The sequence below is a fragment of the Sceloporus undulatus genome, chromosome 4 (assembly GCF_019175285.1).
Source record: "Sceloporus undulatus isolate JIND9_A2432 ecotype Alabama chromosome 4, SceUnd_v1.1, whole genome shotgun sequence".
Lineage (NCBI taxonomy): Eukaryota > Metazoa > Chordata > Lepidosauria > Squamata > Phrynosomatidae > Sceloporus > Sceloporus undulatus.
Genome location: NC_056525.1, coordinates 233,017,355 through 233,042,417, shown reverse-complemented (window position 1 = coordinate 233,042,417; position 25,063 = coordinate 233,017,355). Strand labels below are relative to the sequence as shown.

Below are 25,063 nucleotides of genomic sequence, written 5' to 3'. Positions count from 1 at the left end.
CAGAATTATAATATATGTACCATGCACCTGCGTTATATGCGGGCACGTTATATGCAGCTTTGAGCATATGCTCAAAGCCACGCAGGATCATGCAGGGTGCAAGGGGTGGTGTGTCCCATTCACATGAATGGGGCTTGCTGCTGTGGCATGCGCACCGCGTGCCGCCGCTGCACCGCGGCGGGCACGAGCCCCATTCATTTGAATCGGGCTTTAGCATCCACATATTTTCTCTTACGCAGGGGAGTCCAGAATGGATCCCCCGCGTAAGAGAAGGGCGGACTGTATAGTTGTTTGATCATATCCCTGTGAAGTGTATGTTTACTATTAGAAGTAAGAAACAAAGAGGCTAGATTATTGAATGGCTGAGGTTCTTATGTGTATCTATTTAGAAACTCAGACTTCAACCCATCACTCCACTGGTACAGAAACCACCAGCCACCCCTAAAAGGGAAACCCTCCAGGACCTATTGGCATTATTTTAGGTAGCCTTCAAAAACATGGATTTTTAAAAAGGCAATTTGGCGCAAATATCTCCCTGCTTCTATTGAATGTTTCTCTAGTTTTAATGCCCTATCCTTGGGAATGCTTTGCATATTATTTTATATTACAGGTTGAGTTTCCCTTATCCAGAATTCCAAAATATGAAATGCTCCAAAATCCACAACTTTTCTCATGGTGGCTAAGACAGTGATATCTTTACTTTCTGGTGGTTTAGTGCACACAAATTTTGTTTCATGGATAAAATTTAAAAAATATTGTATAAAATTACCTTCAGGTATTATGTATAAAGTGTATATGAAACATGTTTAGCCTCAGCTACCATCTCCAAAATATCTCATTATGTATGTACATGCAAATATGGGCATTCCAAACGAAAATTAAAAATCTGAAAGCTAAAACACTTCTGGTCAAACATTTCAAATAAGGGAGACTCTAGCAGTATTTCATGTTTCTGATGTTTTAGCCATCATGAGTTCCTTTTGGGCTAGACATTTTTAATTAAAAAAATAAATAAACAAACCACCAAATGGCACTACTGCTGGTAGCACTCAACATATTTATATGGCCAGTCATTGATCAGCTGCCAATAAAATCCAGTGTTTATGAAGAAGAATACAGTACATTGTACATGAAGTATCTATGCAACTATATTGCAAGAGAACAAATACTATTACTGGTCTTTTTCTTTCTTTTTAATTAGAAAGTCTTCAGTAGTTTCAGTATTAGATGCAACTCAATGACTTTCAGGTGATGTCAATTTGCACCTTTTCACTTTGTCCTTGCCACAAGTGTCCTTGGCTTTTAGGACCTTCTAATTACATTATATGCAACACCTATGTGACATTTCAATTGCTTTTGCTGTGTCATGTTACTTTCAAATACATTCATATACATATTATATTTCTTGTGACTATATATCCCATGTGGCTTTTTCCTGACATATTCTACTTCTCTCCTGCAACTTTGACCATTTAACCTGGAGGCACCCATAAGATACTGGGAGATGAACAGCTGATTACCAAGGTCACCTCCATAAACTTTTAATAATTCTGTTCATGATTTAATTTCACAAAGCTTGAAAATGGTATGTACAAAAGTCTAAACACACTGTAGCTGTCAAACCTAAGGAGATAGTCCAAAGGAAGTGGTTTGAAGAGAGCAGCCAAAAAAGAGATTCATAAAGCCTATGCTTAGCTTTTCTTCTTAAGTTTTCATATAGTACATATATTTGATGGAAATTCATTTCTTCCACTGAGTCATGACTGAGACCAACTGATGAGTTACAACGAGTGTTATCAACTAGGGAAACTAACCAAGATAACATTCCTCTGAAGTGAATGGGATTTAATCCTGCTTCACTGAATTTCACCTGTTGTAAATCCATGTAACATTTGCCATTATTTGATTTTACTATATAATCCTGTTTGTAATGTAATCAATCATGGTGTATGTTCAAAAATAGCAATTTTCTCTTTTGCACAATTCTGTATTGTGTTTGTATTCCAAAATGGGAAATATCAGGTTCTTAAAAACATGTGTATGGAAAAGGGCGGGGGGCAGATATTGCAAAAAAGAAATAAAGAAGCTTCTTACTGTCTCAGCTCTAGTTCATCTAATGCCACACTTACATTACCTTCCCAATCCCTATTATTTTCATATCTTACTAGTTAAACTGTAAGTTTAAACTAATCTATAAAGCAACCTTAAACCAAGAAAGGCAGTGGCCATATTTGCATCCATCAGTAAGCCCAATTCTGGAGAACCTTGGCTTACCATGAGCAAGCTGAGTGCTGATCCTAGCAAGCCATCTGCATCATGCAATTTTATTAATAATGTCAGTATTTTTTTTGATTGTATCTTTGTATTTGTATTTATTGGATGTAATCCCACCTCGATCTGCAGGGAGAGGCAGGAAATATTATTATTATTATTATTATTATTATTATTATTATTATTATCTGATTTGTTGCTCCTACTAGAACTACTGCTAGTATATCATCCAAACAACTACTTCTTGGTTAGTTGTTCCCCCCCAAATAGAGGAACTGTACAACAAAAAGCAAAAGTGGTTTATTATTTGGCTTGAAGGGGGCACTATAGTTGGTCAACATATGAAACAAACCATTTGTTCTAGTAGGAGAAGCTAAGTGGATATGAATGGGCTAAGTGCACCAGCAGGCAGCTTGTTCCATGTTATGGCATAACCATTGATCTATGGGCCTTCCCATTTATTTTGTCAGACAATGTCTTCTGCAGTATTAGTCTGATAAAAATAATTATCATCATCATATGGGAGCCATGATGAACACTTGTCCCAGTATAGAAATACTCTTCCTGTCAGGTGACAGTAAAGATAAAATATACCAATTGCAGGTGAAGACCACATCATTGGAGCCCTGGTGGCGCAGTGGTTAAATGCCTGTACTGCAGCCATTCACTCAAAACCACAAGGTTGCGAGTTCAAGACCAGCAAAAGGGCCCAAGCTCGACTCAGGCTTGCATCCTTCTGAGGTCGCTAAAATGAGTACCCAGACTGTAATTACCTTACTTGCTAATTAGCTTACTTGCTGTTCACCGCTATGATCTTTGGAACAGCGGTATATAAATAAAACAAATTATTATTAAATATTATTATGTTCCTAAACTGATTAGAACAAGAACATGGCAAAACAAAGTCCTGGCGAGGACATTTATGAGCAGCTTAGGGCTGCCAAGTTCACAAACTCAGTCAGGACATTCAAATAATATCAGAATATACTGTATCATATATATAGGAAATGTGTGGACTTGAACATAAATGAGAAACAAATGTAAAAGTGTAAAGTGTTCTTTTCCAAAGTGAAATTTGAAAGGAATTTGAGGTGAGAAGGAGACTGGAGCAGTCCATTCAGGAAGAGTATATGAAGAATTTTGGACTGAGAAATATTTCAAAGAGGATCAGTGAACTTTTGTGAAGGTTCACTCACTGTCACTGGATTTCATTTGAAGTAAAATGTCAAGTAAGAGAGTATACTGGAAGTAAAGAATCACATTAGCAGACGTATTTGAGGAATTTTGAGGGAACCAAAACAATTTCAAGATGACTAACAAAATTTCATATACTTCTCAAATTAATACTACTGAGCACTACTACAGCTTTCCCCTACAGCAATTTTCTGTGACACACCCATTAATCAGTTTGTTTCTTTGCATGCCCTCACTACGAAATTCGAATCAGTGAATTGGGCATTAATTGGACATCTCCTCTGGCTGGGAGAATGTCTTTAGACAACTAGAGAGATTTCTGTCTAGCTGACTGGGGGAAATGCCCGTTGCAATAATGCTAACATATTATTGTTCTAATTTCTTCCAGCTATACATCAGCATTGCTTCACTTTGGAAAACAATCTGGCAAGAGTTAAAGACTATAACTTTCCACTTTTTCTAGTGTCTGCTGCCACGTTATAAGTGTACTTGTCCCTCCTCTTCTGTCATGCATTTCCTAATCAGTACAATTTGCATATGGAATGAATTAGCATTACTGAACTCCCTTTTCAAGCAATATCTTTCTTCTGAACCCAATTTCGTTGAAACACAATCTACTTTGCTCTTGTGTTTTCAGCCAACATGCCAGTTTGGGATGTATGATAAATAAATGTAATGATTATTTTAAAGCATAGGTTTGGCCAATGTAAAGATTAATCTTGGTAATATTCCAGAGGTAGCATAGGCAGTCTAGCATACAGGAAAAATTCTTTCAGTAAATGTTTGGAAGGAAACAAGTTAAATCTCAGCTGAAAAAATAATAGATGCCACAATCTAACTATCTCCACAAACATCACTACTGGCAGATGGTCCAACTTTCCCCTTGCCAAACAAACGATTGACTGCAGTGGAAATATGCTGTCTGTAGAACTATAAATGTCCCATCTCTCTAATGGGGAGTGATGGTATTTAGCAAAATAATCTCAGAATGGGATTCCTATTGTGTGTACAAACAGAGATACTGAAAAAGAGTGATTCCCAACCAAGCCCATATCTGCTTCTGAAAACCTGAACTGATGGCCTCTCATTGGATTGTGTTCAGAAGCTGTTAAACTTGGAAACTCTGAGAACATAAGACAGCATCTCTGCAGTTATGCTACAATTTCCTGAATGGCAAGGAAAAGTGAAGGTGGTTTGCTTTATTTTTGGCTTCAGTCCTTCATCTGTTCATTGCCTGGGCCTCTACCAGGAGGCTTGACTTTATTGTGGCACCCTGTCAAATCGAAGGAAAATGAGCAAGTTGAAAGGGTCATGAGCAGCCTGTGCTTTGTTCTCAACCAGACTGAGGATGTGCAATACAGTGTAACAGCAGGATGCACTTTCTGAACTTTTGCACATGATCTATGCGGCAATTTTGTACAGTTTCATGTATGAAAGAACTCAAAGAGTCAGCCTCCAATTGTCCAGATTGATTGATTTATTTATTTATCTATCTGTTTATTTATTTATTTATTTATTTATTTATTTATTTTGCTCTGGAAGGCAGTGAATGGATCCCCAGGGTTCTTCTAGATAAGGCTTAGATCAGTGGTGGCGAACCTATGGCACGCGTGCCAGAGGTGGCACTCAGAGCCCTCTCTGTGGGCACACATGCTGTCGCCCCAGCACAGAGTTTGCCAGAGTTTCTTACTGGAAAGCCAGAGGAACAAGGCACTTTGCACTAAATAAGTGGGGTCTGGGTTGCAGTTTGGGCACTCAGTTTGTAAAAGGTTCACCATCACTGGCTTAGATCATTCAACTGCCTTTCAGACACCTTTGTCTTTCTTGTGCCAGTCTCCTGTATCTTCCCATTGCTACATCTACATTTTTTCTTCCCCCACATTAAAGGTCAACATGTTCCTAGCTCTGCCAATGCACAAAGACACTAGTTCTCCAATCTGACAAGTATTCTACTCCTATGGTGTGTTACAGGTACAGATGGAACCTTTTCAGGGATTCACTGAAGAAATACTGGCATTTGAGTCTCACCACTTCTGAAAACAAACCAGTCAGACCAGCATCCCACACTGTGCAGGCATGGCTCATGACATGGTTTAGCTTCTAAAAGTAATATTTGTCACACTGGTCTAAATAATCAAACACAGACATATGTCTCCTATTTTGAATAATAAACCAGAAATCTAACAGCTAGAGGCTGGTAGATGTGCCTGGTGGGTAGCTCTGGATTTTTAGTCTTTTCAATCACAGGAGAGAAGAGGGCTGTGCAAAGCTGGCTCCTTCAACTTGCAGTAATAGAGCCTCTTAACTCATGAAGCTGAATGGGTGTAAATTGCTGGAACCTGGTATTCTGAAGTTGCAATACATTCTGAATTTCTGTTCCGTTCAGGTCTTTGGTCTGCCACATGCTGCTGCATGTGAAATTTCTTCAGATTATTCCCACAATTCCACAAAGTGATATAAAGAAACCTGGTTAGGGTCTACACACTCCAGATCAAATACAGCTGTCCACAAGGCTTTGACCTGGTGTCAACATCTTAGAGATGTGCACCCTGCAGCTGCTTCTAGTGTAGCCTATGGGGATGTGAGGGCTGCATCCACTTTTCCTGGAGCCTATATAACCAGCTAAACTTCAGGAGGCAAAACACTATTTTGATGGTAACTATTAGCTTCCACCTCTCACTACCCTGAGTGTACCATTCACAAGACTGTGGTTTGCCAACCACTAGTAGTGGCAGAGAAACATCAATCTCACTGGCTGTCCTTGGGAGTTAATAGAGGCCATTCCCACCATTAATTCCCATTATGCCTAGTTCTCAGCAACTAGAGAGGCAAAGTTTAAACATTCCCAAACATGTACACTGAGATGTAGGAGGGCTTAGGAGAGTAAGAGATTAATATATTCTGTCTTTCTGTCTGTGGGGTGTACATCTGTGTGTAGGTGTGGCATGGAGAAAAGTGAAAATGTAGTGAGTGTAGACAGTGTATTATGCACACAGAGACTGCATGTGGGCAACAAATTACAGTTTAATGCTAATGCATGACCCTTGGTCTCTTGTGCTTCCCATTCTCTTCTGTTACTTCAGCATGGCTACAAAGAGGATATTGGAAGCATTCTTTTTCATGTAATAACATTTTGTCATGTCACCTGAACTGGGAGGATCTGTTGTTAGCTATGTCATCCAAAAAAGCTAACCTCTAAACATCATTTCTGACCTTGGCTTCTTTGGATAAAATTTATCCAATAATTAACTGATTAAAGGTTGTTGTTGTTGTTTGCTTCCAGATGGTTTCAGACTTATGGTGACCCTAAGTTGAATCTATCATGGGGTTTTCTTGGCAAGATTTGCTCAGAGATTTGCAGTTGCCATCCCTTGAGGATGAAAGCTTATGACTTGCCCACGATCACTTAGTGGGTTTCATGGCCAAAGTGGGAATCGAATCCTGGTCTCTGAAGTCACAGTCCAACACTCAAACCACTACACCATACTGGCTCTCTGATTAAAGCTAGCAGCAGTTTATCTTGGATTGGGCAATTTGACAAACTGTGGTTAGTTGAAAATGGAAGTGAATGCTTCTGTTCATGTCTTCACTGAGTGGAGAATGAGTGGGAAGAAGGAGTAGTCTCATGAAAATAATACTAAATTGTGAATGTAATACTAAAATCCAGTTTAACATTGCATTCACACCAGAATGTGTGCGGCTTGAAACTGAAACCAATCCTGATACAGTGAACCTATTCTTGTCTATCAACTCTCTCTTCCAATACGTTTTGCAGGTTAGTAAGAAATCCCTCTGGAAGGGATGTTATCCCCATGGGAAAATTGCAGGTCTTGTGTTTTTATCTCCTTTTCCTTCCCCAAACACTGTCTTGTTCACTTAAGTGAGATTGCATCATTTAATTGGCTTACATCCAACTCCCCTCTTTCCTCTTTTAACCAAAGAAACAAAACTTTCACCATATACACATAAAGAAATAACTTGAAACCTGTTGCTTTTTGCAATTTTAATTGTTAAATGTCATTAGAGATAACTTAAGCCACTCTGCAGCGTTGGAAAAAATCCAACAGTTGCCCTCTCCTCTGGTGACAAATATAGGTAAGTGTTTACTTGGCAATATGTTGTCCCTCCACTGTACTGCAAATTTCAGTTTGAAATGGATTGTCTTCCCAAACTCTTGACAGATGATAGAGCTGAGCCTGATTCTATCTTTACAAACATTTTTAATTTGTTGTATTAGAAACCACCTTAGGTCTTGACAGGTGGCTTCTAAAGTAAGTAAGTACTGTAAGTAAGTAAGTAAATCTATCTATCTATCTATCTATCTATCTATCTATCTATCTATCTATCTATCTATCTATCTATCTATCCATCCATCCATCCATCCATCCACCCATCCTTTTCTATGTGCAGATACGAAAAAATATTGGCATGTTTTGGCTTCCATTAGTTTTCTCTTGTGGCTGGCTATAGGTAATGTAATCTGTTTTAAGAATACATACTTGGTTGGCTGGGAAACCAAGGCATCCTTATGCAGTTTGTAACAGGAGTAGGCATTAAATGTCCCTGGCTCCATAGAAACTCCTTCCACGCTTGCAAACTCCTTTTCAACCAAGCCAAACATCTCCATCATTTTAAATCCTGAAAACCACAGGAAGCATAATGTGTGTCAGTTCTGCCTGTTAATCTGGCTAGGGAGAGAAAATGAGCTACAAAGTGGAGATTTATGTCACTGTTAAACTTAATAGCATTGACACATCCCAAGGAACTTCCATATCAGAGAACCCACAGAATATAAAGCAAACTGATGATTCTTGGACAACTATCATGTGTTTCAATGGTAACTGAAAGAGGCTAAGAAAGAGAAATGTTTGGCAGGTGAACCTGAACTGAATATATGTACCTAAGTTATGCCATTGGTACATTTAGAACAATAGTGTGGTTAACAGTGGCTAGCCAAGATTTTAAGACTAAAGTTACCTTTACTTACTATTCACTATCCTGAACAGGCCAGTGAGCCACAGAATTCAGGTGGTTCTTTAGCTGTCCAAGCTGAGTCACGAACCTGCCTTGTGTGGTTCTTAGAGTCCTAATTGTCAAAGAGCACACCATGAAAAAAGGGAATCACTACTATCATCTCACCACTGATCAGTCTTTGGATTCCCCCTTTACAGGGATTCCACTTTATGTGCCACATGCCACCACTACTGGGGCATTGATCAGCATGTGAAGAGACTCAGCTGGCACTTGGAAGAGTTGTTCCTCTGAGCATGAGTGGAATCACATTCCTGCTATGTGCCCTGTTCATTGTTCCCGTAGGAATGGGGAGCAGCAAGTGAAAGGGAACTCTCATGGTTATTTCCAAGAGTGATAAAATGTAACAGCAGGCATTCCTATCACATTAGCTTGGGCTGGGGCTTGAATGTCTGGATAGAGAACTACCAAGAGCTGAATTCAGCCATGAGACAGAAGTTCACTACCTGTTTTAAGCAGATGATCCCTAGTAGTAAAGTCAAGGACTGAACCTGCATAATTCTGTGTGCAAAGCACAGACTCTAGATAATTCAGATTTCACTGCCTAAAGTTTTCAAAGAAAGATATCACAGGAAATGAGCAGGAACTAGAGCATCATTTTGTTAGTGCATAATCCCCAGAGTCTTCAAGAGGGCTATTACAAAAGAGAGCAGTATGATCCAGAAGATAGCGTCTTCTAGTGGAACACTTCAGTCTGTTGTCCTCTGCTCTTCTTAACCAACCATTGATTCAAAGCTAATGTAATAATAAATCTTAGTTTATTGTTATTGGAAGAAGTTTGGGCTTGTGAATTCTCCTTCTGGAGTGAATATGAAGACACTGAAAGCTTTACATAAAATCATAGACTCTTAAAGCTGGAACTGGCTACAAGGGCCATTGGGTCCAACCCCTGCTATGCAGGAGTACACAACTAAAGAAATCTTGATAGGTATCCATCCAACCTTTGTTTAAAGACCTTCAAACGACACCATCATCCACTGTTGAACAGTTCTTACAGTAAAGAAGTTCTTCCTAATGTTTAGGCAGAATCTCTTTTCATGTAATTTAAATCTATTTCTTCATATTCTAGTCTCTGGAGTAGGAGAAAATAAGTTTGTTCCATCTTCTGCATGATTTCTTTCTTTAGCCTTTCCATTCCAAGTAACTTCAGTTTAGCATTGCATCCAAGCTTCCCATTGCCGATATTCTTAACATGATTACAGAAACAAGTTAGATTCATAAATGACATTTTTAAAATTGGCTCAGTAGACCACAGATAAGGCTGACCATGGTTTGGGACAAAATGCTGAACCACACTTATTTAAAAGCAGAAGCAAATACTTCAGATCTCCTGATGACCATATCAAATAAGGGAAGGAGCAACACATAAGCCCAATGATCAGCTCCCTGCTCCTTCATATAACAATAAACCATATCATGCAAAGGCAACAAACATATCTCAGTATGAGATTTGAGATGTAATTTTCTCATTGAATTTGTGTAGTCCAGTATAGAACGGCCAGTGATGTAACAGGCCCATAAAATCAACAACCCTTTTCTTCTAATTACAAATAAATTTCTTAATGAAGTATCAATATATGGAACACATAAATCTTTAAAAATAATTATATCAAAACATACCTGCTAGACTGTTGCCATCTTTGTAAACCAATGGGCAAGCTGCAATAAGGAAAAAGCAAACAAAAGTGTTTATAATTCCCGAAAGAAGAAATATTTAGATGTATTATATTTTTCATGACTAAATGGAAAACTAAATTAGTGTTGGAGAACAAAAGACACTAAGGCCTTGATATACAGTTTGGCACAACTAGTAGAACAAAAAAATTGTATTGAAAAAATATCTTCAGGTAAACAAAGATATTGACAGATATGTTTTTATCACAATGGAGATTATCACACCTTTTTCTCCTGAGCTGGGCACGGGTTGGGCATGGGCTTAAATCGTTTAAAAAATGGATGTTATCGCATGCCTCTATTCCCAGCTGGACTTTGCAAAGAAAAGAAAAAACAGTTCTTTGCAAAGTCTGGGACAAATCCAGATCAGGTACATGATGCCTCTGAGCTGGGCACAGAGTAGTGTAATAACATCCGTTTTTAAAATGGTTTAAGCCTGTGCTCAACTCAAGCGAAAAAGACATGTGATACTCTCCAATAACACTGACCATTAAAACAGTAACTATCGGAATAGCTTCAGGGCTGTTGATTCTATAGGACTCCAGATGACATTTTGCCAAGCTAGGTCGTTTCTCTGGAACTGCTGTCCTTTATTAATTTAGCATGCATCCTAAGAGGCCGGAAGCTGCACCAAAGCCACACTCCAGTCCTAAGGATTGGAGCACAGCTTTGGCGTAGCTTTGGGCCTCAAGATGCATGTATCATTTACACAGCATATCTCCAAATGACCCGAAGCAGCTTTATTTTGGCCTGTCTGTTCTGGCCTTTAGTTATTGGAATTTGTCATGACATCATAGACAAACACTGATCCTTGATTTTTTTTTCCTTTATGGCCTTACGGCTTTGCGTGCGGTGTGTGTGTGTGTGTGATATACAACATGATTTACCAGTATACCAGGCAAAGCATTGTTAAAGCATTTCAAGACTACTGTGCCTATTTAGAGAATCAAATTACAGGCTTCATGTTTATCGGATTAAAGTATTTCTTTCTCTTCAGTGCAACTGGGGGATTTCTGAATTAATTGTACTTTAAATTGTCATCTTCTCCTTGGGGGACGAAAGTATACAGTTCTACGTTCTTTGCATTGTTATTCTTTTTTTAAAATAAAATAGAACTATTTCATCACAACTGAAAAAAAGAAAAAATAATAACAGAAAAACATTTAAATTCCTTTCTCCAGCAAAGCTGGCCAACTTCAGTGGGTTTGAGGAGACACTTGCTGCTGTCATACCATTGCATTTTGATGACAAATTATACCACATAGGTTTGGTGGCAAATTGGGAAGGCCATAAAACGAGAAAGAAATGCTTGTTTTGAGAATGTTTTTAAAATTTCCTGCCTCGTTTTCTACTTGTTTTATGGGTTTTAGCAGATTGAAGCCCAAGATCTGTGGTATGATTTGTCACCTAATGTTTGGTAGCATAGTTCTTAAGGGGTGCCTTCGGGACCACCTAAGACCCATGGACTTTATGCCCCTGCTTTATGGGAAACAGATGGCTATTCATTGCTAATGAGGAAGAAATACTAAAACTGGCAGTTTATTCAAGAAGGAAATTAAATTAATGTTGCTGAGGATCTTTGCCAAATAGGATTTACTAAGTAAATATTATAGAAAAAGATCTCAGCCATGAGGAAGGAAAGACTCTGCTGGTCAGTATAGCATCATATTAACTTCTATGTAGGATGACTGTTTTAATTCTATTTCCTTGGGTTTACAATAAAGCATCTCAAAGGCACTACATGGGCCCTAGAGAAGAAGGGATCCTAATGTGAAATATGGCAGGAAGCTTGTTCTGCCCCACTGATTTGATTTTAAGTGATCACAACATAAAATCACAGAAAAGGTTTAACAATTCTTTATGGAACAATTCCAGGTGCACTGAAAAGAGAGTAAAAATAGGGTTGATCATTTAAACAGATAATTCTTCATGAAACAATTTCCAAGGTTGTAGACTACTGCATCTTCTCCTTCAGACAAGCATTAGTGAATGTAGTGGGACTTACCTCCAAACATACACAGAAATGAAATAATTAGGTTACTATTGTATTGCAATATACAGTATCTTTGTTACATTATTTGGACCAAAATTTTATAAAAACATAAATAAATAACTGCTAACTTGCTGATGCTGTTTCACAGACAAAGGTGATCAGTTCATCTTCAATCTTCTTAAAGGCATCAAAGTCATCCACAAAGAAGACATGCCTTTCACTAGGCTTGCTGCCAATGTTAAGCAGTTCTGAGTAGTCAGCATCAGCTACTCCGATGGCAAATATGCTGAACCCTAGAGAAGGAAAAAAGCAAACTTATAGAGTAATCACCAAAAACATAAGTAAAAATTGCAGTTTCCAAAACAACAGATTGTTCTTGCTAATTATTTTGACTCAGCTTAGCATGCAAAAATAAAAGCAGCTTTTTCTGGTGCACAGTAGAAAATACTGATTCACCTCCCCAGCCCAATGAACTTTGCCAACTTAATCTTTCAGCACTTTTTAGAAAAAGGCTTTTTTGGAATTCTCTCCTTTTAGCCAGCCAAGTTTATTTCAGGAGCAGAAAGTACGTAGCATGTCAAATGAACAAAGAAGCACACAGATTAATTTTATTACTTCTTTCAAAAACCTATGACTTAATTCTAATACTAGCTCTGCCAGCAAACCAGCATTGCATGTTAGAGTGTCCTGACCATTGTGCCAACACAATGTTGCAAATTAGGGATATGAGCCACAATAGTGTGTTGAACCCAAAAACTGCTCTCCCCCCCCTTCTTTTTTTTTTAAAGGAGAATACTACAGAAATGGTTTTGGAGTCCAACAGCCATGCTGGCTTGGAGTTCTTTAAATTTATAGTCCCATAAAATAAGTTGTCCAAGTTCTGGTTCATAGCCCCTAACCCAGATAGTGAAACATCTGGATCAAAGGAGTCCAGGGAGAGACCTTAATAATCTCATTATGTTCTACGCTTTCTCTTATATTAAGAAAAAAATACAAGGCACAGATACTGTAAGGGGGGGGAGACTCAAATTAGCTAAAATGAAAATCCTATATAGTCTTTCTGGCAACTGGTCATATTGAATAAAGAAGGATTTACTTTTGAGTATACATTTACTGTAAAGGATTGCACAGTAAGCGTCTTCCATGAAACAGCCTATGGAAAGATGGTCCATGAATAACCAATAATATGTGTATATGCCCAGAAAAGGCAAGACATTAAGTACATTAAAGGTAAAGGTAAAGGTTTCCCCTTTGATATAATTGTCAAGTCGTTTACTTGGGTGTGTGTGTGTGTGTGCGTGCTCATCTCTGTTACTAAGCCAAAGGACCCAGCATTGCCAAAGGCAAAGTGGCCAGCACGACTGCATGGAACACTGTTACCTTCCCACCAAAGTGGTACCTATTTATCTACTAACATTTTTACATGCTTTCGAACTGCTAGATTTGCAGAAACTGGGACTAATGGCCAGAGCTCACTCCACCACATTATGCCTGGGCCTCAAATCCTGACCTTGCGATTGACAGAATCAGCATCTTAACTGCTAAGCCACTGTGCCCTTGTACCTTAAGTACCTTGCAGGTACAAAATATCTTCTTTATAAAAATTACAGTTCATACGAGTAAATTTATTATAGAGAGAACAACTTTTCTATTTGAACCTCCCCTTTATATTTTCTAAAAAGCCTCCTGAAACACCGTAGTGTTAGGAAAGAGGAAACTAGTGATACTATGACTATTTCTTAAGAGTGGCAAATTACCGTCTAGCTGCATCTCTCTGGAGACTTTGTTCACATCATCTTGTGATCGTCCATCTGTGATCACTACCAAAACTTTTGGGATCCCCTTTCTGGTCCCAGAATCAATGGTAAATAAAACCTGCTGAGCATGTTTAATTGCCTTGCCTGAAAAAGAAATGGGAAGGGAGGAAACATTAAGTAAAGCCCATGTGCCATATTATAAAAACATGACTGAAGTTATGAAAACAACTTGTAACAAACCTCAGACTCTTGCAATTCACCTCTTCTCCTCTTCTGCCATTGCCACAAATTTGGAAAACATCCCTTCATTTTTTGATTAGTCACAGCTTGTTCTGTCATTCAAACCAACAATCTGTGGTTAATCTCTACTACACTGTGTGGAAACAAGCCAACTTCAAATCATGGGCTAAGATGGTAACATTTTTGAATAACCAGTATTTAAAATTAACCACAGTTTATAGTTCAGATCAGAGAACATGCTAATATGTAGGTAACCTAAAATAGAATCATCCCTATGTTATTGCACTGAAACACTGGACATGGAAAAGTATTCCTAGTTGGCCTGCTCTAGGTGAGTCATCCATCCTACTCTTGCCTACAGTAATTATTGACTTCAAATGTCATTCCTTGTGCTTTCATTTTTAGTAGAAGGGTGTGTTTGTATTAAAATCAGCAAAAACAATTCCTACCTAGCAATCCAGCCCACCTGTTTTGGTGTTTCCTCCTTTGTATGCTATTTGTTGGATAGCCTCCAGAAGAGTTTCCTTTGTACTGTAGGCATTTAGTTTAAATTCTGTTCTGGGATCATCACTAAACTGTGCAATTGCCACCTGTGGAGAAAAGAAATTTTAGTGAACTGTTAATGTGGCTCTCTTTTGAGGCCACAACACTGAGAGCACTTGCCCTGGTTCATTTGTGTTACAGTCAGCTCATGTAAAAACTTTAAGGATTGTATCCATATTGCAGATTTAATACTGTGTTCCTCCGGAGGTTTATTTGGAAGTAAGATGTACAAAAATCATCCAGACAAACCTACAAGCAGATTGGTTTAGAAGTGTGGTGTTAAAGGTATTTCAGTGGCATCTTAGTGGGTCTTTGTATAGAGACTGAGTGCACCCTAGAAAAACATAAACCAGGTTGGGAAACTTTAGGGGCAATTTTCTGTCCCTTAGGAATCCCCCCCAAGGGCTAAATAGACTGACAAAAAAGGGGGAAAAACTTAAAAACAAAACAAAACAAAACTGAAAATGGCTCCAAGTCCATGTCTGATTTTTGATAAAATAGTGCAGGGGATTTCTGTTATTTAAAAGAGAATTAATCTCTCAGTAGTGGTGAATCATTACTACTTTGTCAGCAAAACGGGGAAGGCAGTGTTGCGTAGTGGTTTGGGTTTTGAAATATGACACTGGAATCCAAGGTTCAAATCAGCTCGACAGTATAAACCTTGGGCAGGTCACACTCTGTCAGCCTTTGAGGTAAGCAAAGGCAACCCCCCTTTGAAGAAATTTGCCAAGAAAATGCTATGATAGGGCTGCCTTAGGGTTGTACATGAATCTGAAACAACTTGAAGGCACACAACAATGACAACAGAAATGCCTTATGGCTACATGTGCCATGAGGGTCATGCTTTTCGCAGCCTGGTTTCTGTTATTTTGTGCATTCATGTCAATTCTAATGCACAACAAACCTATCACAGGGTTTCTTGGCAAAGAATTATGCAGAAGCAGTTTGTCATTGCCTTCCTCTGAAATACAGTGGAGCCTTGCCTTACACGGAGATCCACTCCAGACCCTCCCCCCCCACGTAAGACAAATACCGCATAAACTCAAGCCCCATTCAATAGAGCTCACGGCGGTGTGGTGCGCCCATGCCATGGGCGCACACACCATTCAATGTATTGCAGCGTGGCTTCCGCATAAAGTGGAAGCCGCGTATGGCACGCTCGCATATGGAGTGGGCACACTGTATAGCCTATAGTATCTCGTATTCCTTGGTGGTCTCCCTTGCAAGTACTAACTAGGCCTGACCTGGCTTAGCTTTTGTGATCAAACAAGATTTGCTGTCTTCATATACATTTAAATATCTACAGAATGATTCCACCAAAATCATAGTATATTTTTCAAAAGTATATACCATAATACTGTATTATATTTTGATTCATATAATTGTCCAGTCAAATTAAACATTAGTCCATCCATTAATTCTCACCTGAGTTCCATCAGGGCCAATTTTATCAAGAGCTCCAACAGTGCTGTACAGAAATCCAATTATTTTGTTGAAGTTGTCATCTCCAATGCTCCATGATCCATCCACCAAAAACACAAGGTCAGCCTTTGCAGCTTTGCAAACTGGAAACATACAAAGTGCTTTGGAATCAAAAGGATGCTGGGATTCCCATTCTTAGGCTGAGTTTTCTCTCCTCTAACTACATACACCTCCCTCTGGTACTCTAAAATGTGAGATTTTACTGACCATCCAAAAGTCCTGCCCAGAGGAATCATGAAAAACTATTTGCAAAACAGGAAAAAAAAACCCCACTAAGGGGTCATTCACACTCATGTTTTTGTACCGAGGAGATCCAAGGAGATTTGATGTGATACCGAATTGAAGCTCCCATTACATTTACCACAATGGAATATCTCCATGGCATTTTAATCCTACTGATGTTCACATTACTGTAGTATCAGTTTAAAATGGAGCCTCTATTTTGAATGTACCCGATCATTCTCAAGTGATGTGCATCTTTGTCATACCACTTACGTCAGTATTTAAAGGTACTTTCATACTGATAGTACAGCTGCCAGGCAAAAGCAACGGTGCACATAAGCTCTCAATTTTTATTTTTTAAAAAAACAAGTCCACTGTCTTATCATATTCCCCTCCCTGGCTTTTGTGCACTCTGGGAATCATCCATCGGTGCAGATAATCAACCGGCAGAAGGGGGGGGGGAATGGCCGCTGCTTTAAAGGGACTACTCTCTGAAGCGATGTGTATGTTCTGCTCCTCTGCACATAACCTCTCCCTTCCTGAGTGCTCCAAATGGAATTGAGAACACATTCTCATTTGTGGCTCCTTAAAAAAGATCGGTTCTTTCTAAACGACTTGGTAAAAGCCCTGGATTCAAAAGTACTGGGTTACTGGGTTTTGCAGACTGATATTCCAGACTAACACAGCAATATCTATGAAATATAAGGTCACTATTATAATATTTATATCAATTACTCTGCCAACAAAATCACTTACCTTCCTTTGCAGGAGGAATTGTAGGCTGTGGGGTGGTGGTTGAAGGAGTTGGTGGTGGCTGGGTTGGGAAAGGTACTAAGGAGGAAAAAAGAGCAAGACATGGAAAACTTAATTCTATAAGAAAGGAAATATGAGTGCACTACTGGAATTCTGAGGGACCATGAGAAGGTGCAGAATGTAAGATAGAACACAGCCTTCAGTTTATTATGAACTGGTGTTCTTTCTCTTCCTAAGGTTCTAGTCCTTTTGGTGGCAAATATATTCTTTAAAAACAGTGAAAATAATAATAAAAAAATCTGGCAGCTTTATTTCCTGCCTGACTCAGTGCATTCTAGCCTAATGTTTTCCTCCTTGCCTAGGTCATCTATCCTTCCCTGCATCTTAACATGGCCTATATGGATGTGTGGATGAATTACCCTTACAGCATGCCCCAACTTCTGCTTCTGATAGCTTTCCTCAGGACACTCCTGTGGAACTACTAATGTCACATATCGAAACCATGGCATGCTCCTGACAATAATTACAAACCAAGATAAAATAAAGAGTTTTGGATTCTATGGCACTGGTTCTGTTTGATGACACAGAACTCAAGATCATCTAGCTTCCTTTGTGGATTCCACTTTAAATTATTCAGCAGTTAGAATGTATTGGCTCTGTAGAGGTTTGGTTCTTTGTCTGCATACATTTATGTTAGAGACAAAGAAAAGATGCAAAATCAACTGTTATTGCTTCTGTCCCAAAAGCCCATGTTTAAAGTTGGGAGCATCATGCAAATACTGTTAAAACACAGTCCTTCCCAAACTAGCTGAGGTGACAGCTTCTCAAACCCAAGGTGACAGTACCATATTTGTGCTGTATACTATCTAGCATTTCTTTCTTTTGGGAGCCAGTGTCATATAATAGTTTGAGTGTTGTACTAGGACTCCAGACCAGTGTTCAAATCCTCATTCAGCCATGGAAATCTACTGAGTGACTTTAGGTGAGTCGCATTCTCTCAGCCTAAAAGAAAGGCAATGGCAAACATTCTCTGGAGAAATCTTCCCAAGAAAATCCTATGATAGGGTTGCCATAAACATGAGTCAGTGTGAAGGCATATACCCACCACTACCACAAGTTTCATGTCTGGAAGTTTGCCATAGACCTGCAGCCGAAAGTTCTTGAACTGGCACCAGCTGACACACCATTACTTTGAGTAGCATTAATATATCAAATAGTATAACATTGTGTAATTTTCTTCTGCTATTCGTAGGTTTAGTGTCTCAGGCACTCAGTTTGGATAAATGAAAAGCACCTCCATTCATACAGAATTTCCACAGTTAAAGACAATATGAAGTCGACTTTTTCCAGGCAAAGGATTCTCTGAAGATGCCAGCCACAGATGCTGATGAAACGACAGGAAGGAAATTTTATAGAACATGGCCACATAGCCCGAAAAACCCACAAAAAACCAAAGACAATATGCTTTTATTGCTATTCAGTGTGCATAGTACCAGGTGCATCTGCATTGTAAAAGTAAAGCAGTTTGACACTACTTTAACTGCCATGACCCCATCCTACAGAATCCTGTGATTTGTAATTTTGTGAGGCACCAGCACAGCACTCTTTGGCAAAGAAAGCTAAACTCCTTGTAAAACTACATTTCCCATGATTTCATAGGACAGAGCTAAAGCACTTAAAGTGATATTAAACTGCATTATTTCTACAGTGTAGCTGCACCCCCAGATGTCTCTATTCAAAGGAAAAGTGCTATTTTCCTGTCACAGCTTAGGCTGTTTTGCAGGGATGGGTAAAATGTAGATTGGAACAAAATGGGAGATAGTCTCATTGATTTAGCAAGAGCTTCTGTTTCCCAGATTTTTTTTTAAGTAAAGTTGTTTTTTTTTTTAAAAAAAATCTTCACTTTTGTTGTCTGTGCTAACCATTTATCTCTTAGCTATGGTATACCTCACCTGTAAAATATCAATGTATTTATTTATTTATGCTTTTGATCATATTTTTGTGCAGCAGTGTTGGCTACTTTGATTCTTTGTGTTAGAATAATATACTAATCTATAGTAACCCAATTTGCATTTGAACATGTGTTGTACAGATCATGACTTCAGTCAATAATTCACCATACTGAACATCTCCAGACTATTTTGCACATGGCTCTCATTAGTGGCTTCTGGTAGATCGATAGGTTATAGTAAAATATTAGCAACTGCAACAATAACAAATAATACATCCCACAAGCCCAAAGTCTGTTGCATCTGATGTATTGAATTCCTGGTGAAATCCTTCACTTTGTGGTACAGTCAATACTATTGTTATGGACATACAGAATATAATTGTGGGATGGATGTTGCTGAGATACAGAGTTCAGTGGCATTTGCTGTGCATGTACAAAGGAGCAGGAAAGTAGGGGTTTGTGCGGAAGAAAAAGCAGCCAGGAAATGAGTTTCTTTCCACAAGCATTTTGACCAATAAACACATTTAAGAAATTTTAAGGAAAAGTTGTGGGTGGCAGAGTAGTTAAACACTCTCTTCATCACCCACCAGTTCTTTCCCCTTCAGATGTCTCCTGCTGGCTCTGACTGGCACCTCAAGATGAAAGGCAGACTGGAGAATGCTGTGGCTCCTGCCAAGCAAATACTTCAATGCTGAGGCACACATGATGGTGTTGAGTAACATCTCCCTGCCCCTACAACACAGAACACTCTTCTGTGCCAGTTTTGTGTCTTTCAAAAAAATGGTGCTCCTGTTTCAACATAGCTTGTAGCCACATTTTCTGAGGCAACACCCAGAAGCTTGATTTCTACCCTTAAATGTGACAAGAGGGTTCCTTCTAGTCTAGCAACATTCTTTCAAGCAAAATCTCTTGGTCCAGCTAGCACAACAATGACAGGTGCTGTCACTAAATAAAATAGTAAATATTAACTTTATTATGCTCATGATGTCACAGATATATGACAGATAACAGGATAATTGCTAGCTGGAACATCTTCAAATTGTCCATTTTCATTGGCATAGTCCATATTTATACAGTGGCAGCTGGTGGCTTTCATTTTTTTAGTTTAAACTTTAAAGCTACATAAGGTGCTAACCCCTTGTCCAAATCAGATGTAGTACTTTACAGTTCAGACAAACTCCAGAGTGGAGTCATTCTCAAGTACATGAACATCAGCTGCCACTCCATTAGTAAAAATTAAATCCAGTGAGGAAAGGGATCATGCAAATGTGCTCCTTGCTGTTCTTGAATCAGAGTCGAAGTGGCGTACACAAGTGCCTGACTCTAATTTCAAATTATGAAGGAAGACAGGAGCAATTAGATAATTAGAAACTTCAGTCAAAGCACATTCCTAATGCAAAGAGGAGAAACGCAAATAAGGAGGGCAGAGAATCAACCAATAATAACTATGAATGAAAGGAAACAAAAGCTAGTAAGATTCCCAAGAAAACAGAAAGCTTAAAAATTTTGCATTTTAGTCTTTCTTGTATGAAGGCCAGAACTGGGAAACGTTACTTTTTGGATGACATCTCCCTGAACCCCCTACCTAGCGCAGCCACTGGTTATGGTGAATAGTGATTCTGGAAGACGTAATCTAGAAGTAACTTTTCCAAGATCTGGATTGAAGAGAACTCATTGAGATGCGGCTGTATCAATTCTCAGGCAGTGTATTAGGCTGGAACCTGTCTTCAGCCCTGATTCTGGTTTCAGACAAACTCCCTAGCACTATTGTATCATACAATGGGGAAAATGACAAGACACCTACTTCTGACAATAGCAACAGGAATTATACTTAGGTAGCATGGTATTAAAAAGAATTCACTTACATGTTGTCTCCATTATGCTAACTCCAGGCCCTTCTATTTCTTGTAGTTGAGTATAGATGCTGATTTTGTATTCAGTGCCAGGAATGAGTTCAAAAAAGCAGTGTCTAGGAGTCCCTCCACCCACAAGTACTTCTCCTGTTGTTCCATCTGAAATTAAAAAGGGAATCTCTTAAAGATTAAGACTTTATTGTCCTTCTGTACAATAAATGTAAGCTAATAATATCCCTCTGTGCATATAATGATGGCAAGGCACTTCACATTTGCTTAAAACACACTAAAATTATCAGCCTTTAAGATGGCAAAAAACTATCTGTTTGTGCTAACATTAATAATCAATAGTAATTTTAACCAAGGCTGCTACCACACTGCAGAATTAATTTAGTTTGACACCACTTTAATTGTCATGGCTCCATCCTATGGATTCCTGGGATTTGTAGTTTATTGTGGCACCAGAGCTCTCTAACAGAGAAGGCTAAATATCCCACAAAACTACAAATCCCATAATTCCATAGCAATGAGCCATGGCATTACTACAGTGTAGATGCAGCCTAAGCTAGCAAACACTAGCCAATCTAAAATATACAGGCACAATCATGATTCACTGACAGGAACTTGCCAGTAGTTTCAATGGTAGATTTCACACTCAGAAATAATTGAATTTCAGTCATCAGTGGAAAACAGAAATGATCTTACAAATGATGAAACAAGAAATAATGTATTAAAAATCCTTTATGTTCTTCAACTCAAGCATCTAAAACAGGGCCAGGAATTGTACACCCCCCTGGGTGCATACATTCTTGGGGAAGGGGGTCCTATTTGTCCCCTAGACTCCACTTAACCCAGTTGTGTGTGTACATGCCTTCAAGATGCCAGTTAAACCTATGGTGATCCCATGAATTTCATAGGCAAGGAATACTCAGAGGCAGTTTTGCCAGTTCCTCCCTCTGAAGTATAGCCTAGGCAGCTGGTATCCATGAGCAGTCATGTTCAGCTTCCAAGGGGTCCTTCACGCTTACTTTTTTGAACGAAGACATTTGCATCTCTGCACCGATTCAGAATCGATACAGAACCAGTTCAGTGTTCCCACTACATAGACTGCAATCAAATCTCTCCATGCCATTTAATCTCTGCTGCTGTTCACATTTGCCACTGTATCAATTTACAATGGAGGTGCCTCAATTTCTGGAACAATGCAACATGATCTTAATCGATTCGGTAGCGTGGTCACACTACCAAAGATGCAGATCGCTGTGGTTCTTTTAAAAGAATCGCTAAGGGGTCCTGTATCAAATGCACCAGTTTAAGTAGGCTTTTCAGCACCCCCCCCACACACACACAAAAAAACCTCCACTGAATGTAGTTGGGGCGAGTGTGAACTTCATGGAAATTAACCGGTTTCACACTGGTTTATTTCTGTGGTGTGAATGGAGCATAAGATCAGGTGGGATCTAGTGTCTTTAGGGTATTTAGGTTACCACCCTGCAACTCCCAATACCCCCCTAAAAATATTTTTGGCCAAAACCTTTATCACTTATTGACAAAAAAACTCAGACTAGGAATTGCAGGTTTATTTTCAAACAGTAGTTAGGCCCTTACCCATTTCTAAACAGAAATATTGCTTCCCCAAACTGACCAGACATGCCTGGAAAATCAATTTGTACAAAAGTGGCCATCCAGTTCTTGAAGCATGCCCACTCTGCACTACAGATGGGTTTTGTAGATAGGCAATAATTTCAATTTTAGTAGCAATAAGCAGGTTACTTTACAAGTTTGCAGTGGCTTTATTCCACTGCATGAAAGAATCCTGATAACTATAGGATATAGTTGTAGGTGTAGCAAATTATGCTTGGAAACTCTGATCACAAAGCCACCATTCCCAGTTCCCTTCATAGAGAGAAAGGAAGGTAAACAAATAGAATTTGTAATGTAGGTATGTCCACTGTATCACCTTGAGGAACAAACGTGCCTAATATAAAGAGTGATCAATCTACAAAACTGTGTGTAGTAGTAAATCTGGAATGTGGACGATTTTGTTTGTCCTTTGAAAATAAATTATGCTTAAATTATAAAGTAGCTAGAGGAAAAAAGAGAATATTCTTGCTGGGTGACTGAATACATATAAACATGCAGGCTTATGGAAACAGGCACAACCCTGATCTCCAGTTACCTGCCAGCATGGTGTAGTGGTTTGAGGATTGGTCTTGACACTGGAGGACAGGGTTCAAATCCCAACTCAGCCATGGTAACCCACTGAGTGATCTTTGGCATGTTACATTCTCTCTGCCTCAGAGGAAGGCAATGGCAAACTCTCTAAAGAAACTTTCCAAGAAAATCCCATGATAAGTTCACCTTAGGTCACCTTAAATCAGGAGTCACTTGAATGCACACAACAGCAACAACAGCAACAACAATGGAGTCTATAGGCATAGGGCTTCTCTCTTGAAATTTGGAACTCTGCTTTCTGAGGTTTTCCTACAATCCCAAAGGATTCTCCATGCTTTTAACAAATTACACACTCAAAATGTTTATCTCTGAATGTGGTAGAATGGTGGTGGGGTTCTTGCTACAGTCCTAAGCCCTCCCCCCAAACATCTTCCCTCATATGTGTCTGCTGTGCATCCATTTCTGCTTCCCTCTGGATATTCCAGGTTAAATAAATAATAAAATATTTATTTATATCCCGCCTCTTCCATTTGGGGATCTAGGCAGGTAACAACAGAGTTTAAATCAGTGGTTCCCAACCTGTGGGTTGGGACCCCTTTGGGGGTCGAACGACCATTTCATGGGGGTTGCCAGAGACCATTGGAAAACACCTATTTAATTACAGTTGTGAAGTAGCAATGAAAATAATTTCATGGGTTTGGGTCATCACAACATGAGGAATTGTATTAAAGGGTTGTGGCATTAGGAAGGTTGAGAACCACTGGTTTATATGATACAAAATATAAAAACAATAAAACCCACAAAACCCTGACCCAACCCTCCCTCCCAAACTATAAAATTGCCATAAAACATGATTAAAATATCTAACAATACAACACTACAAGGATAGACTTATTTTTTAAACAACACACAGCCTAACCTAGACAAAGTTGATTCTGCTATTCTAGGTGATTCAAAAAGCATTCAAAAACATGCAATTAATATTGAGGCAGGGACAGTTAAAAAGAAATTGATTAAATATCACTGAAGTGAACAAAAGCAGCCTGAAGACACACTGCTATGATCTTCTGCTGAACCCTTTCAATACAGCTTAATGAATTGTGCCTGCTGTTGGGAAGTCTGTTGGGTCTATTAATTGTTCCATGCAAGAAAAGCCACATCTACACAGGCAGTTTAGACACTGTTGTAAGATTAGGGCTGCATTCACACTGCAGAAATCATCCAGTTTAAGATTACTCAAACTGGCCTGGCTCAGTTCTAGGGAATTCTGGGAACTGTAGTTTGTTGTGGCACCAGAGCAGAGCTCTAGTGTCACAACAAACTATAGTTCCCAGAATTCCATAGCACTGAGCCATGGCAATAAAAGTGGTGTGAAACTGTGTTATTTCTGCAGTATAGATGCAACCTATGACAAATATTAAGAACAATGTAAAAGAACATCTTTACAGCTGATTGATTTTATCTGATATGCTAACTTACCAGCAAGAGATTCTATCACAATTCTGTATGCAGTTGCATGCCTGTGAAGTTGCCACTGAGCACATATACTTGTCATGCGAATTTGATAAGCTCCCAGATTTGTCACTCCTAAATACACTGCAATAGAATATACAGGTTAAAACATTCATCATATATTTTCTGAGGAGAAAATGTTTGTGGTTGAAAATGCGAATACTAAAAAACTACTGCTAGGATCTGAAGAGCTGCTTTATGTAAATCCAATTTGTTCATCCATCCAACCACCCACACCCAACCTATCCTTTTCCAGGTATAGGACCCAAGGCAACAAATGGCATCTAAATGTCATCAAGATTTGGATCTGTGATGATTCTAAAACATGAATGGGCTAGGTGTGGCCCATGGGGCCACAACTGTGAGCCTGTAGGCCCTTGGGACCCATCTGTGTTCCCCCTAAAAAAAACCC

General features: G+C 39.0%; 2 protein-coding genes across 3 annotated transcripts in view; both read right to left on the bottom strand.

The window, feature by feature from the left end:
* Window positions 1-25,063, bottom strand: part of DEPTOR (DEP domain containing MTOR interacting protein) — a 741,617-nt gene that overhangs the window by 493,995 nt on the left and 222,559 nt on the right. The window lies entirely within an intron of this gene.
* The window catches only part of COL14A1 (collagen type XIV alpha 1 chain), a 180,076-nt gene that overhangs the window by 46,320 nt on the left and 108,693 nt on the right, over window positions 1-25,063 (bottom strand). The window contains 9 exon segments of the mRNA XM_042461761.1: window positions 7,965-8,103; window positions 10,117-10,155; window positions 12,292-12,456; window positions 13,921-14,064; window positions 14,627-14,750; window positions 16,129-16,268; window positions 17,164-17,238; window positions 20,977-21,123; window positions 24,619-24,735. Of these exon segments, the coding sequence (XP_042317695.1) occupies window positions 7,965-8,103; window positions 10,117-10,155; window positions 12,292-12,456; window positions 13,921-14,064; window positions 14,627-14,750; window positions 16,129-16,268; window positions 17,164-17,238; window positions 20,977-21,123; window positions 24,619-24,735 (1,090 nt within the window).